General features: G+C 37.4%; 1 protein-coding gene across 4 annotated transcripts in view; it reads left to right on the forward strand.

The window, feature by feature from the left end:
- Positions 1-24,582, forward strand: part of TBC1D30 (TBC1 domain family member 30) — a 47,891-nt gene extending 23,309 nt beyond the window's left edge. For 2 of the 4 annotated variants that reach the window (XM_019006630.2, XM_015627368.2), the window contains 12 exons: positions 1,215-1,276; positions 1,673-1,738; positions 4,640-4,765; positions 5,656-5,841; positions 8,978-9,146; positions 10,536-10,704; positions 13,465-13,570; positions 18,135-18,247; positions 18,420-18,559; positions 20,223-20,429; positions 20,611-20,667; positions 21,977-24,582. In XM_019006630.2, coding sequence (XP_018862175.1) covers positions 1,215-1,276; positions 1,673-1,738; positions 4,640-4,765; positions 5,656-5,841; positions 8,978-9,146; positions 10,536-10,704; positions 13,465-13,570; positions 18,135-18,247; positions 18,420-18,559; positions 20,223-20,429; positions 20,611-20,667; positions 21,977-22,758 — 2,183 coding nt within the window. In that variant the 3' untranslated portion in view covers positions 22,759-24,582. The remainder of the gene's footprint in view (positions 1-1,214; positions 1,277-1,672; positions 1,739-4,639; positions 4,766-5,655; positions 5,842-8,977; positions 9,147-10,535; positions 10,705-13,464; positions 13,571-18,134; positions 18,248-18,419; positions 18,560-20,222; positions 20,430-20,610; positions 20,668-21,976) is intronic. The other 2 variants (XM_019006631.2, XM_015627370.2) reach the window with 1 other exon arrangement.
- Positions 24,583-24,764: the final 182 nt, after the last annotated feature.

Here is a 24,764-nt window from a genome sequence, read left to right on the forward strand (position 1 = left end):
ATCAGGCAGTAAAGCTTTAAAATTACTTACCACCACTTCAGTATGTTAATGCTCAACGGCATTTTACATTCCATAAATAGCAAATGCCACTACAGTTGGGTTTTCTCTCAGACTTATAGGTTTAGACCTCCAAAGAACTGAGTATTACCAGTGAGTTGGTTAGCATGGATATTACATACTTAAAACCTTGCAGGCTTATAATCTGTTTGGGTTTTCTCTCTTTGTGTATATATATATGTATATATGCATTTCTGTATTAAAAATGTTTGGCTTCATATCCTGGAAAGATGAGAAGCTATGCATAACATAATCGTAAAAATGGAACAATACCATTCTATTAAATTATGAAGGGAAAATAAAGGAGGGCTTCATTCTTTGTGCCAGCAGACGGGAGGGAGGGGATGGGATCTGATGCCGTGTTCAGCACCTGAGTTCTGGACAGCGGCATTTGAAGGACCAAGGAATTGTGCATTCAAACTGCGGGATGGAAAGCAAATTAAACATTTTACTGTTGATCATGTTCTGGCATACTTCAGTGCCATGTAGGATCCACTTGAGATTCTGGTATTTTATGTAATATTGTATGAACAATTAGTAGGCCTGCTTCATAACAAATAAAGTAGTTTGCTTATATGGCCAAAATAAAATCTATGCTTAAATAACAATAATGACCAAATGTGCATTATGGTCTGAAAAATTATAATATATATATATATATATATATATATATATATTCTGGACAGTAAAATAATTTTAACACACCAAACTCATAAATTAGTTTTGACTGACTTAATGTCAAGAAGCTGGCATAGCTGGAAAGAAACTGTCTCTGCACTATGTATCTCACATGTATTTTTCTGTGGATGCATATGACAGTTTGCAGTGTACTATTATAGTTTGTATAACAGTGAACTATATGAATATTAGTGAAATGAGTTGGTCCAAACTACATCACTAAAGAGCATGTTGCTGCATTTTAAAAACATTTTGTCTGTGTACTTCTTAGCATGTTCCTTGAATCCACTCTGAGGACAAAATTTATTGAAACAGGTTGAAATGTAGTTGTTAAAACAGGAAGATAAAATTTTGTGTTCTTGTTTCAACTGTTTGAACTGTTTGTGTTTGGGGTTTTTGGCTTCTTTTTGTCTTCTGAGCTAAATGAAATAATGACCATATTTTATTTGTTGTTTTTTTTTTTTCATTTTTCTTTCTAGGGGTTGATACAAAATTGAAATTCACACTTGAGCCATCTTTGGGTCAAAATGGTTTTCAGCAGGTAATTTGATTTATTTTTCTCTAGAGTTTGTGAATTAGTGGTTTCTCTGCAGTCAAGGTGCTTGCCCTTATTCAGAAATGCATTTGTCATCATAATATCAGCATATTATTTGCAATTGCATCATGAGCTGTTTCACTTGTATTCAGAAAATGGAATAGGCTTTCATTATTTACTCATATATTTCCTAAATCCTTGTGTCCTAGAATATTATACTTTGGTCATGTCATCAAGTAATTAATCTGTATCTTCCCTGAGAGTGGATTAAGCAGTTAAACTCTGAAATATGTGCAGTAAAATGAAATGAGTGTGCAATGTCTGCAAGGTTGTAAATGTTGCTGTACTGTAGCATTAAACTAATGATGGATATTTTACATTTTTGGATGTTTTTGCTTCTAGTGGCATGATGCACTCAAAGCAGTGGCCAGACTGCCAACAGGGATCCCAAAGGAATGGCGGAGAAAGGTAGGTAAACCTTTATGCCTTGTAAGCCATATTGCCTGTAGGTTTCTCAGGAGAGGTGAATTACATCATCATTATCTGTTGGTGGGTTTTATAACAAATATTTGGACTTTTTAAGTTGTGCTGGGGATTTTTCCTTGTTTACATTATTCAGTGACAACCTCACAGGGCAGCTGGAAAGGCTGAGGAGACAGGTAAAGATGGTGTTTTCAATAATTCTGCTTGAGGCTTAGGTAATTTATTCTGGTGCAGATGTTATTGCTTCATTCTGTCACTCTCAAGAAATTGCACTGGTGAAATTGCCCCCACTGCTGAAGATAACTAAAAGGAGAACATATCTGCAGCGTAGGTTGTCACACTTACGAAGGTGAAGTTGATACATGCTTAATGCTGACAGGAATGCTCATAGAAACAGTTCTTCATTTACCAAAATTAGGGAAGTTCAGAGACAGGAGTGATGTAGAATGGCAGAGTGCACCATTAATGGGAAATTATACTGAGTTAGTGTGGTAACTAAAAGGTCCATTGGGATTTTGCTAGACTTACTTTATTGCATTCTTCAATGTTTGAAGTCCTCTAGTATAAAAAGAGGCATGTCTACTAATTTTTTTCTTTAAAACTGAGTCACACAATCTCAGCTTTGAAAACACAGTTTTAATAAAAAAGTATTTTTGAAGATTTATAAGTTATGTGTAGTTCCACATATTTCTGATGCATCAGCTTAATTTCCTTTTCGTGTTTTTTGCTACCTTTCCAAACTGAACTCTAGCCCTTTGCAGATCAGGAGAGAAGGAAGAGAAGAATTAGTGGCATTGTTTTCCTCACACCATGATGAATTTATTTTCAGTCTACAACTTCAGCAAATCATTATACCCATCTAACAGCCTTTTTTCTTACCTGAAATATTCTTCTTCCACTCCAGAAAGTGTCTCAGACACTTATCTGTGCCACTTGCCTGTGGTACATGATTGGCAGAGGTCACAGAATCACAGAAGGGCTGAGTTTGGACGGGACCTCTGGAGGCCATCTGGTCCAACCCCTCTGCCCAATCAGGGCCACCTACAGCTGGTTGCCAAGTCCTGGTGACTTTTGAATATCTCCAAGGATAGAGATTCCACAACCTCCCTGTGAAATGTGTATCAGTGCTCAGTCGCCCTCACAGTTAAAATGTGTTCCTTGATGTTTGAGGAGAACCTCCTGTGTTTCAGTTTGTGCCCATTATCTCCAGTCCAGTCACTGGGCATGGATGAGAAGAGTCTGGCTTCATCCTCCTTGCACCCTCCTTTCAGGTGTTCATTCACACTGGTAGGATTCCCCCATAGCTGCCTTTCTTCATTCTGAATGGTCCCAGCTCTCTCAGCCTTCCTGCATAGGAGAGATGCTTTGCAACTGGGTGTCTCCAACATATACTGCTGCTTGGGATTATTTCTTCCCTCTTCCAGAAGCAGAATTTTGCACTTCTACTTGCTGAACTTCATGAGGTTCTTGTCAGACCATTTTTCCATCCTGTCAAGTTGTCCTTGGGCTTATCAGCCACTCCTCCCAGTTCTGTGTAATCAGCAGACTTGCATAAGCTTTGCCACATCAACCAACTCAGATCTGTCTTTCCTTTTCACTCTGCCCATCCCTGAGTTTGCTCACACGTGACCACATGATGCTAACCAAAGAAATAGTAGTAAGAAAAGAGATGTTGTCTTTTTACTGCCATTCCCTGGTTTCACAATGATTTTAAAATAGATACCAAAACAGAGGAAGTATTTTGTGGTGGCAGCATGCTGATTGCCTCCTTTGCTGTCAACAAAAGGAGCAGGCTGACATCTGCATTATTGTTGTGGCATGTGACGTTTGGTTTCTGGGGCTGGCAGAGATAAAGAATCCAGTCAAACAACATCAGTAGGATGTCAGCAGTGCTGAGGCTGTTGGGAGGCAGAGCAGTGGCATTCCTCCACGTGGGTGGCTTTGTGAAAGTGTGGGTAGGGACATTTAAATGCAGAAAACATGAGATTCTGGGAACTGTCTATAAATTCCTTCATCGTGCAGCTATCTAAGTGTTTAAACCTGTGGGAAGTGTCCAAATTCCTTTTCTCACTTGAGTGAATTAATGGCTGATATAAAACTTTACCAGTTTGCTTTCATGATTTCTTTCAGCTTCCTGAAAAAAGGGTCCTTTATTGTTGCTTGTTGTCATTGTATGATCTGTCATGTGTCACGGTCCAGGAAGTTTTCAAATCTTTAATAAAGGTCCCACCTTTGTCTTGGATAAACATGCATAAATCTGTTCTGGCAATTATTAGGCTTTAAAAGTAGTGAAAATGTTTGTTTCAGAACTCTCTGTAGCACCAACAGTTTAGTTCTCTTGTGAGAGTTAAGTTGTTCCGTTCTGAATCATGCTTTCAGATCAATCCCAAATTGTGAAAACTATATATTATTTGTTCTGCAAAGTCATAAGAAGAGATTTCTGATACAGCACCAGCACTGCTAGATTTCTTTTGGGAGTTCCCAGGAGATGTATCCATGGTTGAGTTTGAGGAAAGCCAGCAGCAGTGTTATCCTTTTATAAAACTCTTTGTTAGTTATAAGGATAGAAGGTCTGAACTGATGAAGAGTCCTTGCATTGTGTTTCCATCTTGGAGGGCCCTTGTGAATTCACTGATGGCCAACTTGTATCTTTCTAAGCAGTCCACAGATCTGGATGCTTAGTGCTGACCATTTCCTTTATGTTTTAGGGAACAAAGTATTATTTTGATTGTGCAAAAATGGTTGTAGCTAAAATCCTCTTCTGCATATTTCAAGTCTTAACAGCAGATCACATATGGGTGAAGCTGATAAGGTTCATCGAACAATATATATAAAAACTTTATATTTTATCAGAGAAATAATTAATTTTGTCATATGTATTTCTAGGTTTGGTTGACCCTGGCTGATCAGTACTTACACAGTATAGCCATTGACTGGGACAAAACCATGCGTTTCACATTCAATGAAAGAAGTAATCCTGATGATGACTCTATGGGCATCCAGATAGTTAAGGTAGCCAGCTAATTTGTTATTTCTTTTCTCATTTTTTAATGAAAAGTTGACATTTGAATTTGGATTTATTTTCATCTCTACAACTGCTTTGGTAAAAAATGTATCTTAATTCCCTTTGGCCCACCAAAGTTGGTTTTCTTTTGGCTGCTTTTTCCTTTTGCACTAGTCTGGTTAGTGTTAGCTGGGGAAAAAAGTGCTATTTCTGGCGTTTTTTCCCTTCATTTTTACTCTTTTTTTATTTTGAAAAAGTACTAGAGTTTAATGAAGACAAAGGAACATGAGTGGTTTTTTTCCTTCTCTGTAAATAAACACAAATGTTTTCTGGGAGTAAAAGCATATTTTAAAACACAGCAAATGAGCATTTTTCAGTTGTTTTACAGGAGTGAAACATATTTGCCTATTTGTATTTCTCAGCTGATTAATGTTTAAGCAGTCACCCATTTTGTACATTTTGTCTTTCACTTACAAATCACTTAAATTTTCAGGACACAGTTTCTGGCTTGTATGTTTTGAGAAGTCACTTATCTACTAGTTCATTTATACTTTGATAAAAACAGTTTATCTTTTTCATGCAATTAGCAACTGTTTTGTCTTGCCTGTTATATATCTATATATATAACAGAGATCTGTTAATATCTTCTGTGGCAATGCCTTGTGAACATCTTTTAGAGCACTTGCTTACTTAAAGAGCTTGCTGAAACTGTTTTGGGCAAGCTAAAGGTTTAACAGATTAAAAAAGAAACATTGTCATCAACTTTGGGAGTATGTACTGGGTGGGTGGAGGCGGAAAGAAAACTGGGACAGGCAAAAGAACTAATGGGAGATGGAAAATACACATCTTTTTCTCTCCTTGTATTGTCATTTTAATTTTTATTTCTTTCCCTTTAAAGGACCTTCACCGAACTGGCTGCAGTTCTTACTGTGGCCAGGAGGCAGAGCAAGATCGAGTGGTGTTAAAACGTGTTTTGCTGGCTTATGCCAGGTGGAATAAATCTGTTGGCTACTGTCAAGGATTTAACATACTAGCTGCACTTATTCTGGAAGTAATGGAGGGCAATGAAGGGGATGCCCTGAAAGTGAGTGAAATATTTTTTTTCAGTGTCAAAGATTACTTTTAGTTAGTGAACTTTAGAATAAAACAATGTGTGAATTTTGGAGACAGCCTAAAAGAGCAAGACTCAAAAGAGCTAGCAGATTTATATTGGTGAAATTTTATTTGCTTTTTTCTGTCTGGGCTAAAATTAACAGTTTGAATGTTTGTTAAATTTTTATTTGAAAAAAATAAATGGGACCACTGCTGCTTACTGTAGGATATCTTATCCCATAATCCCAAATCTGCTACCAATGGTAGCTGAAATATTAGAATTTCATTATCAGCATCTTATGTGGCAGCTCCATGTGAGGCAGTTAATAAATTTTCTACATTTGCAAGCAAATCCTAGGACAATACTAAATATTCAAAATGAAAGTAAGTCACTTTGAATCTAATTTCTGGGCTATGTTAGACTTACAGTGTTTTGTTTTCTTAGATGGTTTTTATTGTAAATAAAAGAAAGCTTCATGAAATTTACAGTATGTCAGAACATGGAAATACAGCTTACTGCAAGACATGGTTTAAGGTGCTGCCTGTAATAGGAAGAAAATACCATAATATACCAACTTTATTCAGAAAGTAGCATTTCCTTTCAATAATTCTTGCTTAAGATTTCCTCAGTATTTTTAACTGGAATTTTTCATGTTTTATTGTGATCTTATACTGTCCAGAAGCTCCCCAAACACATTGTGGTAGCATAGGAAATATGTCTGCTGAAGGTTTATGAAGTCCAAGCTGACGACAAGAACTGTGTGCATTTTTATGTGTTGTCTGTTATTGTGAGTGGCGTCAGGCTCCTTGTGTGGAGGAAACAATGGAATGGAGCTGCCCCAGGGAGGTAAAGCACTGAAGGCTGTTTGCACCAAAGCTGCTCTTACCTGGCAAAAATAAGAATGGAAAAAGTAATTTCTTTTCCAAGCTTAGTGTGTGGGCTTTTCATGGTTGGAATTTTCCCAGAAGAGAGGGAAGAGGGGAAGGGCAAGGAAAGGAACAGGATGGGTGGGAGTAAATAAGAATTTGGTATTAGCATGTGATAGTTTTGTTGTAGTCACTGCCACCTAAAGCAAGCAGTGAGTGAACAGCTACAGAGGCCTGTAAAGGTGCCCTCAGGATTGTAGCTATGGGGTATTTGTTTGGGTTATTGTAGAATCTGGGAATTAAGGGAGCATGGGAATTCTCAGGTCTTGGCAGTCAGGTCCCATTTTTGGGGAGGACACTATAAACAAAAGCTCTATGCCTGGGAAACATCTCCCAGGGGCTAGGAAACAGCAGGTATTACTGGTGCCAAGGGGCTTTAACAGCATGGGACCCAACAAGGTGGCTTCAGTGAATGCTCAGCCAGTGACACTTAAATGTTCACTAGTTCAGGTAAGCATTAAGTTAAATCCCTGGAGTTGCCTCAAAGTTAGCCTACAGAAATTATGGTAGGCAGGAAAATCCCAGCTTGCATGTGTGGAAACTATATAAAAGTCTCATAGATACTGAAACTCAAAAAGAACTTTTCTTGCATGTTGTGTGGAAATGCTACAGATTCAAATAATAAAAATAAGTAATATAAAGATGTGTTACGAAGAAAGTATCTATTGCAAACTGGTGAATACATGAAGTGCTTTTTTAAAAAGTCTTCACAAAACAATCCACATGATGGTGAAATGAATGAACTTCAGTGTTGAAAAAGATTTCTGTTCTTCTCTGTGCTCTCATATATCAGAGATCAGTGAAGTAATACTACTCAGTGGGAAGGCACCAAAGGCCTTTATAGAAGGGTGTCTTTAACATGGGGGTTTACAGCTTATTGATTCATAAGGAATTAATAAAAACACAGATAGCACAGTTGTAAGTTAATGTTGCTATATCTAATTACTCTTCCATTGCTTGAAATAGATCTGAACAAAATAAAGCATTTTTTTACAAGACAGTGAGGTAACCCACTAGTCAGCAGAGGTTAGGTAAATGCATCTGACAAAATGAGGCTGTCATGTAGAAGCTGTTGATTTGCCTGTTTTGGCTACTGGTCCACATACTTTGAAACATGGAATGTAAGACTGCTATTGCCAAAGAAATATTGCAAGGACAATTGGCAGTATGTGGTCCCAAGCAGATGTGTAAAATAAAAATAAAACAGTGAGACTATGTCAGGTGGTGCTCTTGGTAGTCCTATGTCTGAGAAGCTGTTTCTGTGGGCATCTTATGAAAAGAGAGGGATTGGAAGGAGGATTGTCTCTTATCTATGAAGGTTCAATGCTTGTCTAGAGAATTAAGGTCTTTATGAAACATGGTAAGAATACTCAAATGAGAGAAATGGAGATGAAACACAGATGGGATGACTGCATGCAGGTTCTCTGGATGTGGTTAACAGAGTGGCCATAGAGATCGTAAAAGATCCTGAAGTGAAGGTCAATGTCTTCTGTTAGGCTGAAGATAAACATCAGCTTCTGCATATTTTTTGTTGCATTTGTTCATTCTCAAATGTTTGACAGTACCCTTTTAATCCATTACCATCCATGCAGTTGAGGTATCTCACTTGAAACAGATGTCTGCTTAAAATGTCTCACGCTGCTTAATTTAGCACCTTTTAAGGTGACAGGATGGAGTGTAGCACATGGTAACACATCACAGTAAAATGTATGGAGAATCTCTTTTTAAAGAACGGTACCTTGCATTTTGGAGAGGGAAATCAGGGGATTTGCAAGACCAGTCTCCTATTTGTGGCATTAACCAGAGAAGGGATAGTGAGACTCTCCAGCAGTGGAGAATCTCATAAATAGTTCCAGCATCAGAAGTATCAAAAATTGCTTTTGGTGGGTAATGCTGCCACCTTGGGCATAGATTACTGTGATTACAATGATTTCAGTCATTGATTTCAGTAATTTCATGGTTCATAAATTCTGGACAATTTCAAGAGGCCTTTGCATCTTGAATACTTGTGGATGCCTAGGGTACCCAAAGGTGCTCAAAGTGATAATATTTTCTCCCCATATAAGTGGAGGTGCTATAAGCATGTGCTGCCACTGGCTCCAATGCATTCTTTAGTGAATAGAGAAATTTTATTTTTCTGTTATTCCTAGAAAATAACTTCTCTGTAAGTCCTACATGATAGTCTTTCATTTTGCCTACAGATCATGATTTACCTAATTGATAAAGTGCTTCCTGATAGCTATTTTGTCAATAATCTCCGTGCTCTCTCTGTGGATATGGCTGTTTTCCGAGATCTTTTACGAATGAAGCTTCCTGAACTGTCCCAGCACTTAGACACCCTGCAAAGAGCTGCTAACAGAGAAAGTGGAGGTAATGTTCAACAGATGCTATTAAACTCTATCTTGCTGTTGTTTCATCTGAGCAGTGATTTAAAAATACAGTATTTTAAGTGTTTATATGAGTTTATTGCTTAGAATATGTATTTTAAATTGTTAAGATGAAATATGATGGTGTCTGTTATTGATAACCTTAACATAAATAGGTGGTACTTCCAGGAAAAAACAAAGGGAAATAATTTGATCCCACCACTAGCTGCAAAGAGAATTGTGTCAAGGAGAATATACAAAGCATGGAGTGACAGCAAAAACACAGAGCTTAGTACAAGGGCTACCTTGGAAAGGTAATTTCTTGCTTTAGCTCTAGGTGGGTGTCCTCCTACTGCTCCGTGTAGTTGCTGCTCATGTAGCTATTCTGGGAATAGTTACAATGTGAGAGCCAGTGGGGGCTGGTTAGTATTTCTTCACCTGGATCCTTACCAACACATAGGTGCAAAACACAGAAGTATCTCTTGGGTTGCTACCTGAAAACTGGCTTTGCATTTGATTTATTTATTTATTTTTTTTCTGGCATAGCATTCCATCCAGACTTAGAGTTCTTTTATTTGGGCATGTTCTGGGGAGGGCAGGAGGTTTTCTGTTAGTTAATTTGGTTTCTTTTTCAGCTGGGAACTGAGGGCATGCTGAGTTCCACTTTAGAAAAGATCTGCTACTATGTTCCATCTGTCTATGCCCAAACTGTATAAAAAGCAATGAAATGTATCAAGGAAATATTTGCTGTTTGAAAGTGTTTTCACAGGCTGGCCTCTCTGGTTTTGTCCTTCAGTGCATCAGTTGATACTGAGGTGTACAAAGTGTTGTCTGAGCATACTAAAAAAGTAAAACTGTAGTTTCAGACTGAAGTACTACATTTTGTTTGAAACTTAACAAGTACACCAAGGTATTAAAATAATAGATATGACTTTACAGAGACAGTCACCTTCACCTTATCACCATGTAGATAAAGACTTATGCCATCAGTTGGTGAAAAAATGCAGTGTTTTGTGGGAAAGTTGGTGGGTTTGTTTTGTTTCTTTTTTTTGACAGAAGTTTTTATTTCATATGGCTTTGGGCAAGGAGAAACAGTCTTTCTGATATAAGTGAAAAAAAGTGTGGTAGTGTATTCCAGGGTTTATAGTTCAAAGCCAATGATGCTGCTTAGTTTTTTGCAGTGCAGCAGAATGGAAGGTGACTATGCAGTTTTTCTGTTATTTTTCTCAGCTTATTTTTGGACAGTTGCAGGCTAAGTAAGTTTTGAGCAATATCAGAAGTGCTAGAATGTCTGGTGGATTTTATTAAGCAGTTTATACTCCTTGTAAAATGATAGTAATTTGCATTTACTCCAAGTAACTTGTTTTTTGTTTATTTGTTTTTTTAACTTCAGGAGGCTATGAACCCCCACTTACAAATGTCTTCACAATGCAGTGGTTTCTGACACTCTTTGCTACCTGTCTGCCTAACCATACAGTTCTGAAGATCTGGGATTCAATATTCTTTGAAGGCTCTGAAATTATACTGAGAGTAGCTTTGGCTATCTGGGCAAAGCTAGGAGAGTAAGTGGTCATTTTTATCTGATTTTTCTTTTCAGTATGAGCCATGTTTAACTTTTGTTTTCCTTAAGATGTTCCCAATTCTAAACAAGACAAAGTCTTTCAGGAGAATGATTGTTTTGAAAAAGCTGCAAAAAGGACCTTTATGGTTTCTTAAAAACAGATGATTCTGACATCATGTCAGAACAGGCATGATAATTAATTGACCCTTTTTGCAGTAAAAAATCTCTGGTTGTTGGAGTTGTCTGTGTATATTGTCTTTGTGCTGTGCTAAAAGGTTGGACAACTGGTAAATACTCTGTGTAAAGACAACACACAGAGACTTGAGAGTGACCAGCTAATTTAGCTGGGTATGTCAAAGTGGGGATCTTGATTCCCTTAGTTTCACTTAAGGAGACATAAGGGTTTGAGCCCATTGGCTTTGCCCAGTACAAGAGTTCAGTGTTACTGAGGGAATGACCTTGTGGTATGTGAGTCTTTTCTGTTAAGGCCTGAAAATTCATTTTCCTGAAATTCTCTGCTTTTAAGCATATTCAAGCTAAGTTTCTAATGTAGTCCTTTTATGGCCTTGGAAACTCACCATATGTCCAGAACACAAGAGATGATTAGTTTTTTAAACTCCCCTGTTTCAAAGCAAATATTTGCCTTCCAAAGAGTTTACAGTGCTCCCAGAGAAATGAGTTTTGTCACTGGCTTCAGTGGGAGGTGTGAGCTCTGACAGGTCAAGCAGATGTTAGTTCAGCTGGAAACATTTTTCAGCTGGCATCAGCAGCTGCATTGATTTTTTTTTCATGTGATGCTTATTAAAATTCATCTTCCTTTTTTCTCTAAAACTGAACCACTGGGATTTATTTTCAGTTCTGTCTTTAGGGGTTTCATTTCCTTTTTTCTTTCTGAATAAATTAGCATTGCAGGCCGGTAGCATTGTAAGAGGATTTGTTTAGTACATTTATTCTGAAGGATAATAATTAGAATAATAATTTCCTGAGAGCTATTTTTATATTCAGTTCATGAATGAAACTTGCATGAATCCTTTGCATTAGGATTAAGCTATATGTAGTCACATAGTGTTTTAGATAAAACGTTCTTCCAGTGGATCTCTTTGCATTTAAAAACTGTAATTGTGAATGTTACAACTCATAATATGATAAAAAGGAAGTTACTACTTTGAAGATTTTATCATAAAGCTTAAAGAAAAATTAAACATTTTTAAAAGTTGAAAGGAACAGAATCAAGAAATATATTAGAATGCGCCTAAGAGAATAAGTGGATCACACCGCACATCTTGTAATTGTTGTTTGTGGGGAATGGGAGAAGGTCTGGTAAAAGATTGAGCACTTTTTGCTGAGAGAAGATTGTGATATTTCTTTCTCTTTGTCCACTATTAGAACTAGAACAAAGGGGATTTAAAGAAGTAGGACTTGAAATAGTGTTCTTAGTCTCATGATCTTCATGCTTCTCAAGATTCATTCTCTAAATGAAAATAGGGTGAGAAGTGCATTTTTAAAATGTAGGTGTCTCAATCATACTTGTGTTTTGAGGGAAGTTGAAGGAACAGGGAAGTTAAATATAGGTGCAGTGGAGAAAGCAATATGTGGAGGTCATGAGAGACTGAAGGTATCAGGGCAGGTAAGCCATAAGTTTGTGGTAATTGCTTACATGCCCATTGTTTCTATTAATTTTTAATTTATTTTTTTTTAGCTACATAATCATTATTTTACTCAAACTATGTGAAGATTTCAGAAGGAGTTTCATATCTCAATGGTTGTTATGTGCAGATGCTGAAGTTCAAGGGAAGCTTCTTCTTGTATTGCTGAAGAAAAAAGGCAGTGTATTTTTTGTCATTCCAGCATCTGTGTTTTAGAGGAGAGGCTTCAATATGTAGCCATCAATGCACTTCTTTGGGATAACAAATTTTTCATGTAACAGGAGACATGTTTAGCAGCTAACCCTAATGTATGTAGAACACCAACTCACAAAAGCACATTACTCATATTTCTCTTCCTCTAGATGACAGTCTGTGTGTTTAAAATGATTGTGTTTTTAGAAATTTAAAGAAAATGCAGAAAAAATATCCAATTGAATCCCCCCCCAAAACAAGACAAACAAAAGCATACTACCAATGCAAACAAACAATCAAAACCAAAACATTTCCTATCCCAAATTTAGAAATACCATTCACAAATATGATGAGTGAATTTTCCTTCATCGTATATTATGTTCGCTTAATTATCTTTTAACACAATAACATGTATATATACCTATACTTAATTTATTCCACAGGAATGGTTTCTGGCCAGTGAACATCTTCCTGTCTGACAAAAAGAAAGTTCAGGCAGTGAATTTGGCCATTTGGTTCATGGTGAAGAATGGGTGATGAGGTAGTCAAGAAATCTTTATGCTCCCTTTTTGAGCTGATAAGAGAACTCCCTTGTGCTGGTAGGAGGAAAAATGTATTGATTCTTGTGCTGTAGAAATGAAAGGGGCAGAAGGAATGGCCTGTCTGGAGATACATGAATCTGTTATCATAAGGAGTCAGGACAGTAAGCTCTAGTCAGTGCATCTTTTTACTGCTGCAGCTTTTCCAATGTTGTCTGCATAGTTTTATTATTTGGAAGTCTAGGCAGAATGCAAATAGGCACTTAAAAGTTAGGCCGTCTAACAGAAATGCATATTTTATGATAACAAGAAAATCAGTTTTGTTTTGAACATGTAGAATCATATGTAAAAGTAAAATAAACATCAACATTTATTTTGATGTAGGCAGATTGAGTGTTGTGAAACAGCAGATGAATTTTACAGTACTATGGGCAAGCTGACCCAGGAGATGCTTGAAGACAGTCTGATTGACAGCAATGAACTTATGCAAGTGAGTAATTGTGACATAATTATTTTTTGTGTTTACTGTGTTGATTTCTTCAGGTCTTGATTTCTAACAAATTACATTTTTGTTCAGATACTGCAGAAACCTAAATTCTCCCAAGAATAAAAGTTTCAGGTAGCTGGGTTGAGCTAGCATGAATCAAACAATGAAACAAGTAGATGATCTGCAGTTAGAGCTAGAATCTTATTTTTATATGAAATGTAGAGAACCACTAGGTATCATTTAATAAAAATTGATTCTATGTTGACAGTTGAAAGTCTTTTGTGATATAATGCTCAATTGCCTTTCCACAAGTAAGGTGTAGAATCTTTTAGTGGTCACCATTTTTAGGGTGTTCTTTTGCTTTATTATTATGCTTTGGTCAGTTTATTACACTGTATCCTTTCCATTCTGCAGACACTGTGGGAAATAAGAGTGTATAAAAAGTCCTTCATGATTTGAAGAAAAAACCCCACCATGAACAGTCAGTACTGTACTGTCAGTACAGTACAGTACTGTACAATCAGTAGTGTACTGTAAACAAAGACATTTTTAGATGATTGCAGTCTCTGAATTCTTAAAGCATATGTCATTGTATGAGGACAAAGACCCACATTGTTCTGGGAAAGGAAAGGGCCTTTAGTATAGCAGATACAATTTATTTATTTACAGTTACACTTATTCTTGTGATATTTTTAAGGTGTTTTCTACTTAGATGCTTTATAAGGACTTCGTGCTACAGTTCTGGAACTTTCCTTTTGATGAGTTATAGTGATTAAACAGGCACAAGTACAGAGAACATAATTCACCTGAAACTTTGTACTTAGGGGAAGGAAAAAAGTCAGTCTGTGAAGCTACAAAAGTTTAATGACAGTTGTTAGCAGGTGACTTCTATTACCTATTGTTGGAAGACTGTGTTAAAATATACTATTTTCAGTTTTATTATTTTGGTCATTGTTATTTTGTCCAATGAGGAACCTCTCGGAATGGGAGAAGTGAGTTTTGTGGCTTTGTTTTTCTTCAATAATGGAAATGGAGCTGGTCAGAGGTACTCACATGCTTTTTAAAAATGTGTTAAGGTTCCTCACAAGACAGTTCAGATAGTGAGGATGTAAGGAGGGCAGCAGAAGCTGACATTTTCTCATTGTGTTTCAGTTCCTGGTCTCCAGTGCAGTACAAAATCAAGATGTGATATTTATGAATAAGAATAATTTGGGGAAAGCTGGGGTGGTCTTTTGTGACTCTATGGATTTATTTTTTTGCTGCTGTGTGTAATGGAAGATAAGGCATGGGTAACTTACTGGTTGGAGGGATGGGAGGATTTTTTTTTATTTAACTCTTGCAATTACAAATACTTGCAAGTTAGCAATATTTTGTGCTTCAGCAAAAAAATGAGTATTTAGCACAGTATATATGTGTGTTCATAGTGTATGTGTGTATTTTATGGCACTGACAAGAGTGTTAAGGTAGGATGGCATTGCCATTGATGAGAATGTGGCAGGTTTAAGTTCTGTGTATGGAGGAGCAGTGTATCTGGTTTATGTGTGTCCCCTCAGTTGAAGAATCCACAATATAGTTTGCATAGCTTTCTCCATGTCAAGGGCAAGGTACTGTCAGTGTAGCCATCTCTGAGGTCTCCTCTTTATCCTAAGTGGAAAGAATAAGGAATTACAAGAATTTACCATCAGGATATACAAGTGCTACCATGTAACTGGTTGGAGAAAAAAATTAAGAAATATAAACAATTCCATTAACGAAAAGATCCAGGCTGCTTGAACATGCTGGGTTTTAAATTGCTTTAAGCTTTTTCAGAGGAGTCATCCAGAGATGCTTTGTTTTCAAATTTTTTTTTTCTTTTCCCCTAATAAAAATCAGAATGATGAATTTACATCTAATATTTTTTACAAGGTGGCTCAAGGTTAGTATTCTACTGTGGGAAAGGATTAATATCCCACTCTGCCTTTGCTACACATTTCAGTAGAGCTTGCTGATGGCAATCATCTCACTTCTCTTTAGACTTCCATAACACTTATATTTGCATCTAAGCTCACTGAAGCCAGAGTAACAGACACTTCTCAACCACTGGAAAACAAATTGTGCTCTAAGAGCCTTGTTTCTTTTGGGAGTTAGAGGAGAGAGGTACAACTGATCCTTCAAGGAAGGTGTTGACAGAGCAGATGTCTAAAGCAGAGCAGGGGATTCATGTCTGCATTCTCTTCACCAGCATGTGTAGTTGCTGCAGTTTCATCCCTCCCATGCAGACAGTACCTATAGTTAGGATCAGAGCCTTAAAGCTTTTGCAGATTTGGCCCTTGTGTGGCAAAAGTTCTTAACATTTTACTAAGGAGAGCATGGAGGCATTGGAGGAGCAAACCAGACTACAGTTTCTTCCTTTTTTCAGATTGGACAGTTTGAGTGAATAAAGGGTAAGTACTGTACACATCAGATTCTAGACTGGGTATGTATTGGTTCCAGTATGGAGACAGAAGGCTGTATACCAGGTGTCTGCAGATATCCTAAACAGAGTGTGCTAGACTGAGTCTGTGCTTTCATGCCTTGTCAGAAAATGAGCATTTTTACAAGCAGCTAAACTAGTTCAGTTTGTACACCTAGAAACACTGCAGCACACAGGAGATGAGAAGCCAGCTGGAGGAGAGGCATCCCTTCATATTTACTAGAACGAGGGGGAACAGGGATTAATCCTTCTGTGGTACTCTAGCATTTTGGACTATCTTCCTAGGCAGTTACCCTGATTTGATGGTACTCACTGTTAACTTTCTACTTGAGTAGCACTTTGTTTTCTTTTGGGTTTGTTTTGTCTGAAACGGTAGGTGCAAGGAGTAAATGGAGGAATAGGAGTTGACTGTTTCACTTAAAGGGTAACTAGCATATGGAACAAGTTACCTGAGAAGAAGACTGAGATCAAGAGTAGAAATAAATTCCAGACAAACCTCTGGAAAGAGTGGAAACACATGGGAAAAAAAAGCCCAAACAAGAAAGTATGGTGGAGATCAAACAAGCAGGCAGACGTGTTGGGCTTGGAGGTAGGTCTTTCTCCAGATCATAAAATTCCTTTGTCTGGTAGACTGATGGGTAATCACTGTTCAAGCCCTAGACAATATTTTTCTTTCACAGTAGCATTGTAGTTTAATGGAGTGGCAAAACTTCCATTCATGCTCTGGACTTCTGAAGGCATCTTCCTTTCCTTAGAGTCTGTGCATGGCTCAAACTGTAAAAGCATTCTCACAGAAACCTATTGAGGTGCACTATTGCCCTGTCTCATTCAGACAGGAGTGTCCTTCCTGCTCCTCAGTGCTTACATCATTAATGAAAGTCTTTCCCCTCCTTATGTCAGGAAATGTCTGGTACTGAGTTCATGTTTGCAATTTTCCTTAGTGTATTTAGCACAGAAGAAGAATGAATTATGTAGAAACTGTTCAGAATTTCCTTTCATCTTAATTGAGGTCATTTACCTTCAGATGAAAATGTCACTGACTTAATAGCACAGGACAAAAATATATAAGTGAAGATTTACTGTCATAACTAATAAGAAAATTTTATGTTGCTGTCTTTCAAAAATTATTTAATTTTCAGGGTATGGAAAAGCTTTACTATTTCAGAGAAACTATGGGAAATTATATTTTTGGTTTTGTTTTTTTCTTCTGACATTGAGACTCAGAATGAATTATCTGGCAGTTAGTTGAAGGCTCTGAGTAGTGAACAAGCAGGGAAAAAAGGACAACTAAAGTATGTAGGAACAAACCAGCAATGATATTGCAATGAATATGATGTATCTTTATGTCAGGTTGGCTGGTGTCTTACAGCAAAATAATGCTGAAAGGAAATGAATTTGCAACTATGTATCTTTTTAAACTCTGACTATTGATGTAAAGAAAATCTCATTAGCATTTTGATGACCTTGTTTTAGAAAAACAATTACCTTTACCCCACCAAACCCCACCTTTAGTCTCAAAACCAACCAGGAATTGGAATTGAGGGAATAAAACCTGGATGACATTGGATCCTTCCTCTCTAGCTATGATTTTTGTGCTGGCATGATTTCCTTCACACAAGCTCTTGAGCTTCTCAGGTAAAATAATGAATCAGCTCGCAGTCCACATCAATGAGGATCTGCCCCTTCCTAGCTATACTAGTGCTAATACTTTGTTGAATACTTGAACAAAAACTTAGGTCTTCTGGAAAGATCCCCAAAACCTAAATGATACATTTATGTAAGTGAAATGATAATTGGAGGAGGACTTCCAGTGTGTTCACAAGAAGGGGTTGACAGTAATTATTAGGAGTTGTAAGGGATCTTACAGCTCATGTTATCAGTTCTTTTTTTTTTTTTAACTGAAGTGTATATTTTTCTAGTGAGTCAGACTTTATTTCTCCTACAGGAAATACTGACTGAATCATAAAACTAGACCATTTTCTTGAAGCATGTGAATGTGCAAGAATGTGCAGCCTTTAATCCTGCAAGACTGTGGAAGTCTGTTAATGGAAAAATCTTGAGACTGTTAATTAAAGCAAAAGTTTTTAAAGTTGCTTTTTTTTTTTTTTCCCCTAGACTGTTTACACCATGGCTCAGTTTCCTTTCCCACAACTGGCAGAATTAAGGGAGAAATACACATACAATATTACTCCTTTCCCTGCAGCAGTAAAATCAACTTCATTTTCAGGGTAAGTTTGAAATGCACTGCTTATGGTGTATTGAGTTATTGTTTACCCTCTGCAGATGTTGAAAAGGCGGGTGGATCCTCTCTTGTATGCTTCTAAAAAAGATAAAAATGCTTGGTAATGTTCACATTTAAGAATGTATCTTCCTTACGTCTCTTATGTTCTCTTTTGACAGAAGATTAGGCAGAACCAGAGACAGTGATGAAGAGAATGACTTAGATGATGAAGACTCAATTGCTAATGCAATTGGTTGTCTTGGACCATTAAGTGGGTTTTTGGCACCAGAGCTCCAAAAATACCAAAAACAGATGAAAGGTAAAAGTGACTTTTTTAATTTTGGAAAACACAATTAAGTCTATATGACCTGGCAGAAATTGTCTGCAGCTCTGTTTCTGAAAGTTGCTATGGAAAACGTATTTTCTATGCACAGAGTTACAGCAGGTACCAAATGACTGTAAATGACTGTGCTCCATGAAGATGTCATAAAAGCCAGGTTGGAAGGCTGTAGGTGTACAGTAAATGATGGTGTGACTTAAGGATTTGGCTATAGTAATGGTTAACAAAACAACCCCATAGTGTTGCCCACATAGTAAAAAAAAAAGAAGCAATGTGAAAAAAATCCACTCTAAATCCATGCATATTTCTGACACAGCTGTTAGGTAGTCAGCATTTTCTGAAGGGGGCACCTTTAATAGATGATTGTGATCTTTATTAACATATGCATGGCTGATACTGGAACCTATCAGCAATGAGTGAATTCTGCAGGTGATTTCACTGCCCTTTTGGCCAAACCTTCAGATTGTTGTATGCTTTTGATATATTCACATTTTAAAAAAACATTGGTATGGTTTAGGGTATTCTGACAAAATGTCACTATTTTTCAAATCCTTCCGCATGGAAATAAAATTTCTTGACAGAATTGTGTATACACCACTGCAAATTCTCTATAGGCAGTAAAAGATGCTGAACTATACAATAAAAGCAAAGAACATTTGTTAACTTGCAGCAGCCTTTATGAAATGGTACTGGATCAACAGTGATTTCACAGTATCTTGAGAGAGGCCATTTTTATTTAACCCCACTTCACCGCCACCTTACCCTCAAAAAAACCCCAGACTGATGTAACAGTTGCTGTTCATGCTTCATCATTCTTGTGTCTTGGTTTTGCTGAAATCAGTAAGCTGCAATTTTCCTCTTGATTGCTGTGGTGTTTTGTTTTTCCCTTCCTGAGGGACTCTCTACCTGCTGCTTCAAACTAGCACTTAGTCAGAACATCAAACTGCTGTTGCAAACTAAGCCAAAGACAAATAAACATTCCTTTAAAAAGAATTATCCCCCTGACCCTGGAGGGCCAGGTTGCTGCATCAGAAACAGCTGTGAAAATAAATTGCTCTGCTGGCTGTTGCTCTGTGTCTGTTGATCAGAGACACTCTCAAGTTCCTCATGATCCTCAGCTGCTCTGTGCCTACCCCTTTTGTTGTTACCAGCAGCTTTCCCCCTGTGGTTGTTCTGTTTCTTGATGCTTCTTGCTGGTAGCACTAGGTTGGTTGTTTAAATCTAATGCCTGCTTAACTGTAATGTATTTTATAATTTGCATTGTTGGTCTCTACAACAATCAAGTATCTTTAATAATCTGTAATTGAATTATTTCATTGGTGGTTTGATGTACTTTTGGATATTTGAAGAACTCTGCTTATAACTTTGCATTGCCATGTTAATTGACTTTCATACTCTCTAACCTCACCTCAAATCCTTACTATTCTTAGGCAGTAGTGCTGTTTATAATAATTCTTATTGTAAATAGCACAGCTTAGTTAAATATACATGTTATAATTGATTTTTAATTAAGGACTACAGTTAAATAAGATTGTAAGAATCAGACACAGACTTCCCTTGGAAATAATCTACAGAAGTACAGATATATCTCTTGAGTATGCCAATTTACTCCTTACCTCGACTTTATTCCCTCCTTCTACAGATCAGAATGAAGAACAAAGTCTTGGTTCCAGTAACATTGCAGAATTAAGCCCAGGAGCAATAGACTCTTGTAGAAGTGACTATCACACTGCTTTTAACAGCATGATGATGGAGCGTATGACCACTGATATTAATGCACTGAAAAAGCAATATTCCAGGATAAAGAAGAAGCAGCAACAGCAGGTTCACCATGTGTATATCAGAGCAGGTAACATGCTTCATTTCCTGATTTATTACAACTGACTTTGTCAGGCAAAGTACTTTCTTTAGCATTTAACCAAGTACACAAAATAAGAAAGACTGATGGAATATATGAAATTAGTAGTAAAGTGGGCACCACTTCATGCAGACAGAAAATAAGGTGGTGATATTTTTTCTTCTTTTGTCAGGATCTGAAGATGATGACCCTGGGGTTTTCTTAGGTCCCAGGGACCAACCAAACAATGGTATTTAAAAGTGGCTTTGCTATCTGGGTGCATTCTGTTGGTCTCTCTGATTAAAAACTTTTAAGTCTTTGGCATTCTTGGAATTGACATATTGATGCAGTGGAAAAAAGTGAATGCAGAGATGAGGATGATCATATGGCAGGTAGATTCCTGGCTGCTCTGTGTTATCCAAACTCCTCTGAATTCATCTTCAAATTATTCAACTGAAGGACCTGGCTTAGATGTTTCATTGTGGCTGGCAGTTTCCCTAGTCATAATGATAGTGTTGTGAGGACTGAGCTGGACATCAGTCCCTTATTTAACAACCCGTGTTACGGAGTCTGTCTCCCTAATTGTCAGACTCAGCAGTGCAGGGGTTGGCATGAAATGCACAGCTGAAGGTTTTACTGGGTATACAAGCTGAACACAGCCCACCCCACTCATTCTTCCCTGCTTAGGTTTCATCTTTCTAAGTTCACCATTGAACCATGCAAATGCATCGCTGTGGATAATTTTTCTTTCTCTTTTAGGTTGTCTAAACCTGTGCTAGCAGGAGCCTTGGAATACATGCAGCTGCAATTTTTCGTTTACCTGATTTAGAAGGATTTTTAAAAAAAATATTAGTGAAGTGTTTGCTTTGAACAAAGGCTGTAGCCAGCAGAAACAGTGCAAATAGTATGATGTTGATTCCCAAGGATGCCAACCCCTTACCTTCCAAACACAAATCTTTCTAATCTTACTAATCATGATACAGGGCTGGGTTTGTCATTTGATCATACTGTCATCTAATCACTAATTCTGAGTCTACTCCTCTGGTTTAATAAGATGTGGTTTTATGCATTAGAAGTACTTACATTCATTTTCCATTTTCCAGTCACACAAGCCTCATGGAGAGGCTTATGTGACTGACCTCATGTGGAGACTGAATTGCCTCTTGCTGTTGGAAGAGAAATGAAGGAGAGGGGAAATATGAAAAGCCAGTATTAATGTTAAACTATTAGTTTTAGTGTGATTCTAAAAATCAAGAGGCTATTTTTTAAAATTATTAGTTTTTATTATATTACTGGCTCAGGACTTACCCATAGGTGCAAAACAGTGAGGGAGGGCAGAAAATCCTTATATAGAAGGTGCTGCTTTGTGTTCAACTCTAAGACATAAGTGAAATTCAGTGATGATTTTTAAGTTTGGGCTGGTTTTTTTAAATTACATTCTGTCCAACAAACCTTTGCCATACCTCAAGAAAGGTATTGAATTTAGTGGTAGATCCTTAGAACATTAATTTGTTTTGTTCTTTAACAATACTGTGTTTCTTTTAAATGTTTTCTTTCAGACAAGGGGCCAGTTACCAGCCTCCTCCCTTCTCAGGTAAACCATTCCCCAGTGATAAACCACCTCCTTTTAGGAAAGAAGATGAAATTGAATAACAAGTCTCTCAAAAATGCCGTTATTCACATCCCAAGCCATGCTACGGGGAAGATGTCTCCCATTCCCCAAGAAGATCTTAAAACAAAACTGAACTCTCCGTGGCGCACTCACATACGAGTTCATCGGAAGAACATGGCTAGGGCAAAAGGCCAGCTGGGCTACGGGGATACCGTAGGACTGATAGATGAGCAGAGTGAGAGCTGTAAAACAAATAGCCCTGGTGCAAAAGAGGAGGCTTCCAAACATTCTGGCTTTGGAGAAAGAGAAGAAGGTGGTTTGGATGACAGGACTACTCAGAAAGCTGAGCAGCAGTCATCTGAGCCAGACTCTACGGACAGCGGTACAAACATGTCCGTGGTTCAGCTAAAACTGGAAGCACTGGAACTCACCTCAGATACCCAAAGCGATGTGGAGCCAACATCCCATCAGTCCAGCCAGCCACGTTTATCAGAGTCTTCCACTTCATCCAGAGACAGTGGAAACCTGGCTAAATCGCCTCAGCCTGGGAACCCAAAGCCACAAGTCTTCAATCCTTTTCCCAGCGTCAAGCCTCTTCGAAAGTCAGCTACAGCCAGGAATTTAGGGCTATATGGCCCCACTGAAAGAACACCAACTGTACACTTCCCACAAATGAGCAGAAGTTTCAATAAATCTTCCAGTGGCAACAGTGGGACCAGGAAACGATGATGTACTACCTGGTACTTACTATTTCTGACAGCAACAGAAGAATTTGTATTGCCTTTTTTTTAATGTGTGCATGTGTATGTGTGTCCCAAAGCATTTCTAATTGCAAATTAAGTAACAGGGATGAAAGTGGTTACCAGATATATAAATATGTGTCTTTGAAAATTGTACTTCTGTGTTATGGGATAGATTAGTGAAGATGCACTCTGGCACCCTATTGTTAATTATGATAGTCCTATGTAAAATAAACATTAGTTAGCAATGTAAAGCATACTGTTTCTTAAAGTCTAACTCAGACATTAAATCACCAGCTGCCTTTAACCCCTCAGCCCCCCATGGCTGCCTCCTGTCTTTCAGAGCTCAAAGGACAAATTGTCCAGTGCAACAGACAGGTTTAACAGTTTTTGTGACTGTTAAGCAGCTTCCCCATCCGACCTCATCATCATACTCCAGGAGTAGCTGGAGATGCCATGACTAACAGAAGCACAAGCAGCCCTCACAATCAAAAGTGTCGCTTTGTCACATCTGGCTTCAGATATTCTTGAACAGCATTTTGTGCTTCTCTTCCCACAGCAATTCTCTGCTGATACTATTTTTAATATAAATTGAAACACTGAGCATGAGAACAGCAGACATAAGTCCATCCACAACACAGGTTTGCTCCTTCTCTGTTACATGTGTACATGCATTTCTGTTACTTATTGCTGGAGAGTTGCAGCACTGTAAAATTAGTAATTAGGTACAACTATTTGTATAGTTGTATGATTGTTATTCTGATGCATCTTGGCTTCAATGGATTTAAAAGCTGTTACCTATATTAGACTTGTAGTTAAAAATATTTGCCAGCTTAGCAGTAGGTAAAATATATGAATGTTCTGAAGTAGTTTAGGGGTTTAAGTTCTATAAATAGAGTGATTAGATACTTAGAGTGCCACTTCCCATTAAAAGCCAACACATCAGCCACTATGTTAGTGGGATGTGCCCTCGGGCTTCCATGTCTTGTTTCCTCTTTGGTGTGAAAGAAAGTGATAAATTGAGCATTTATTTCCAAATCAAAAAGCAGAGCTGATAAATACCATAAATATTTGTGTATATATATATAACAGAGGCAGACAGAGAAACTAAAAAGATAATTCAGCTTCAGGATTGCAAAATCAAGTACTTAAACTCTAAGAAATTCAGGTTGCTCTTAAATCATTGCAGCTCTGTGGAATGTACTGACTATGATTCATTACCTTGATTCCAAGTTTCCTGTGGCATGAAAGGGCCAATATTTTAAACTGCAGTAATGATGAATTGGCACCATTGTATGCAATGTCTTACTTGCTTTTAAAAATTCTTTGTTAAGTTTGCAAATTATTATATCACTGTCTATTAATGTATTCCATAACCTATAGTATATGACACCAGTTTTACTGTATACCATAACTTATAAGCTGTACAAAATACTCTGTTCATTGTTGTGGGAACAGTTTTATTTTGCTGTTGTTTCATTTAAGTGTATGCATATAAAATAATATACAAGTATGAACACTATAAATATAAAAGAGATGTAGATCAGATCTTGCCCCTGCCTTATTTCCAGGCGATAGTAGTATTGTCACTAATGATTACTTACAGCACTAAGTAAATTGAAAATAATGTAGAATTTAGTTGCTGATTATAGACTGTATGTGAATTGTTTTTGCACTGAATTAGAAGAAATGGACTTCTCAAAAATTTTCCTGTGAATCATCCTCCCAGTTTTTCTTAGCTTCAATGTATCACGCGGCTGTATTCTGAACCCATACAAATAAAAGGACTGTCAGTCTACAAAACCTGCTAAAATGGTCCAAGTATGTGCATGAATTTTCAGCATTTTATGAGGTAAGCAGTGGGAAATAGTAAATTATGCATGGATATAGGTCTGGGGAAAGAACAACACATTCTAATGTTCAGAATGAATAATAATTTATAAGTGTGCACTCAGGTCTTGGACTGTTAGAACTGAGGTGAAGGAACTGCTGCTA

Source organism: Parus major, chromosome 1A, assembly GCF_001522545.3.
Source record: "Parus major isolate Abel chromosome 1A, Parus_major1.1, whole genome shotgun sequence".
Lineage (NCBI taxonomy): Eukaryota > Metazoa > Chordata > Aves > Passeriformes > Paridae > Parus > Parus major.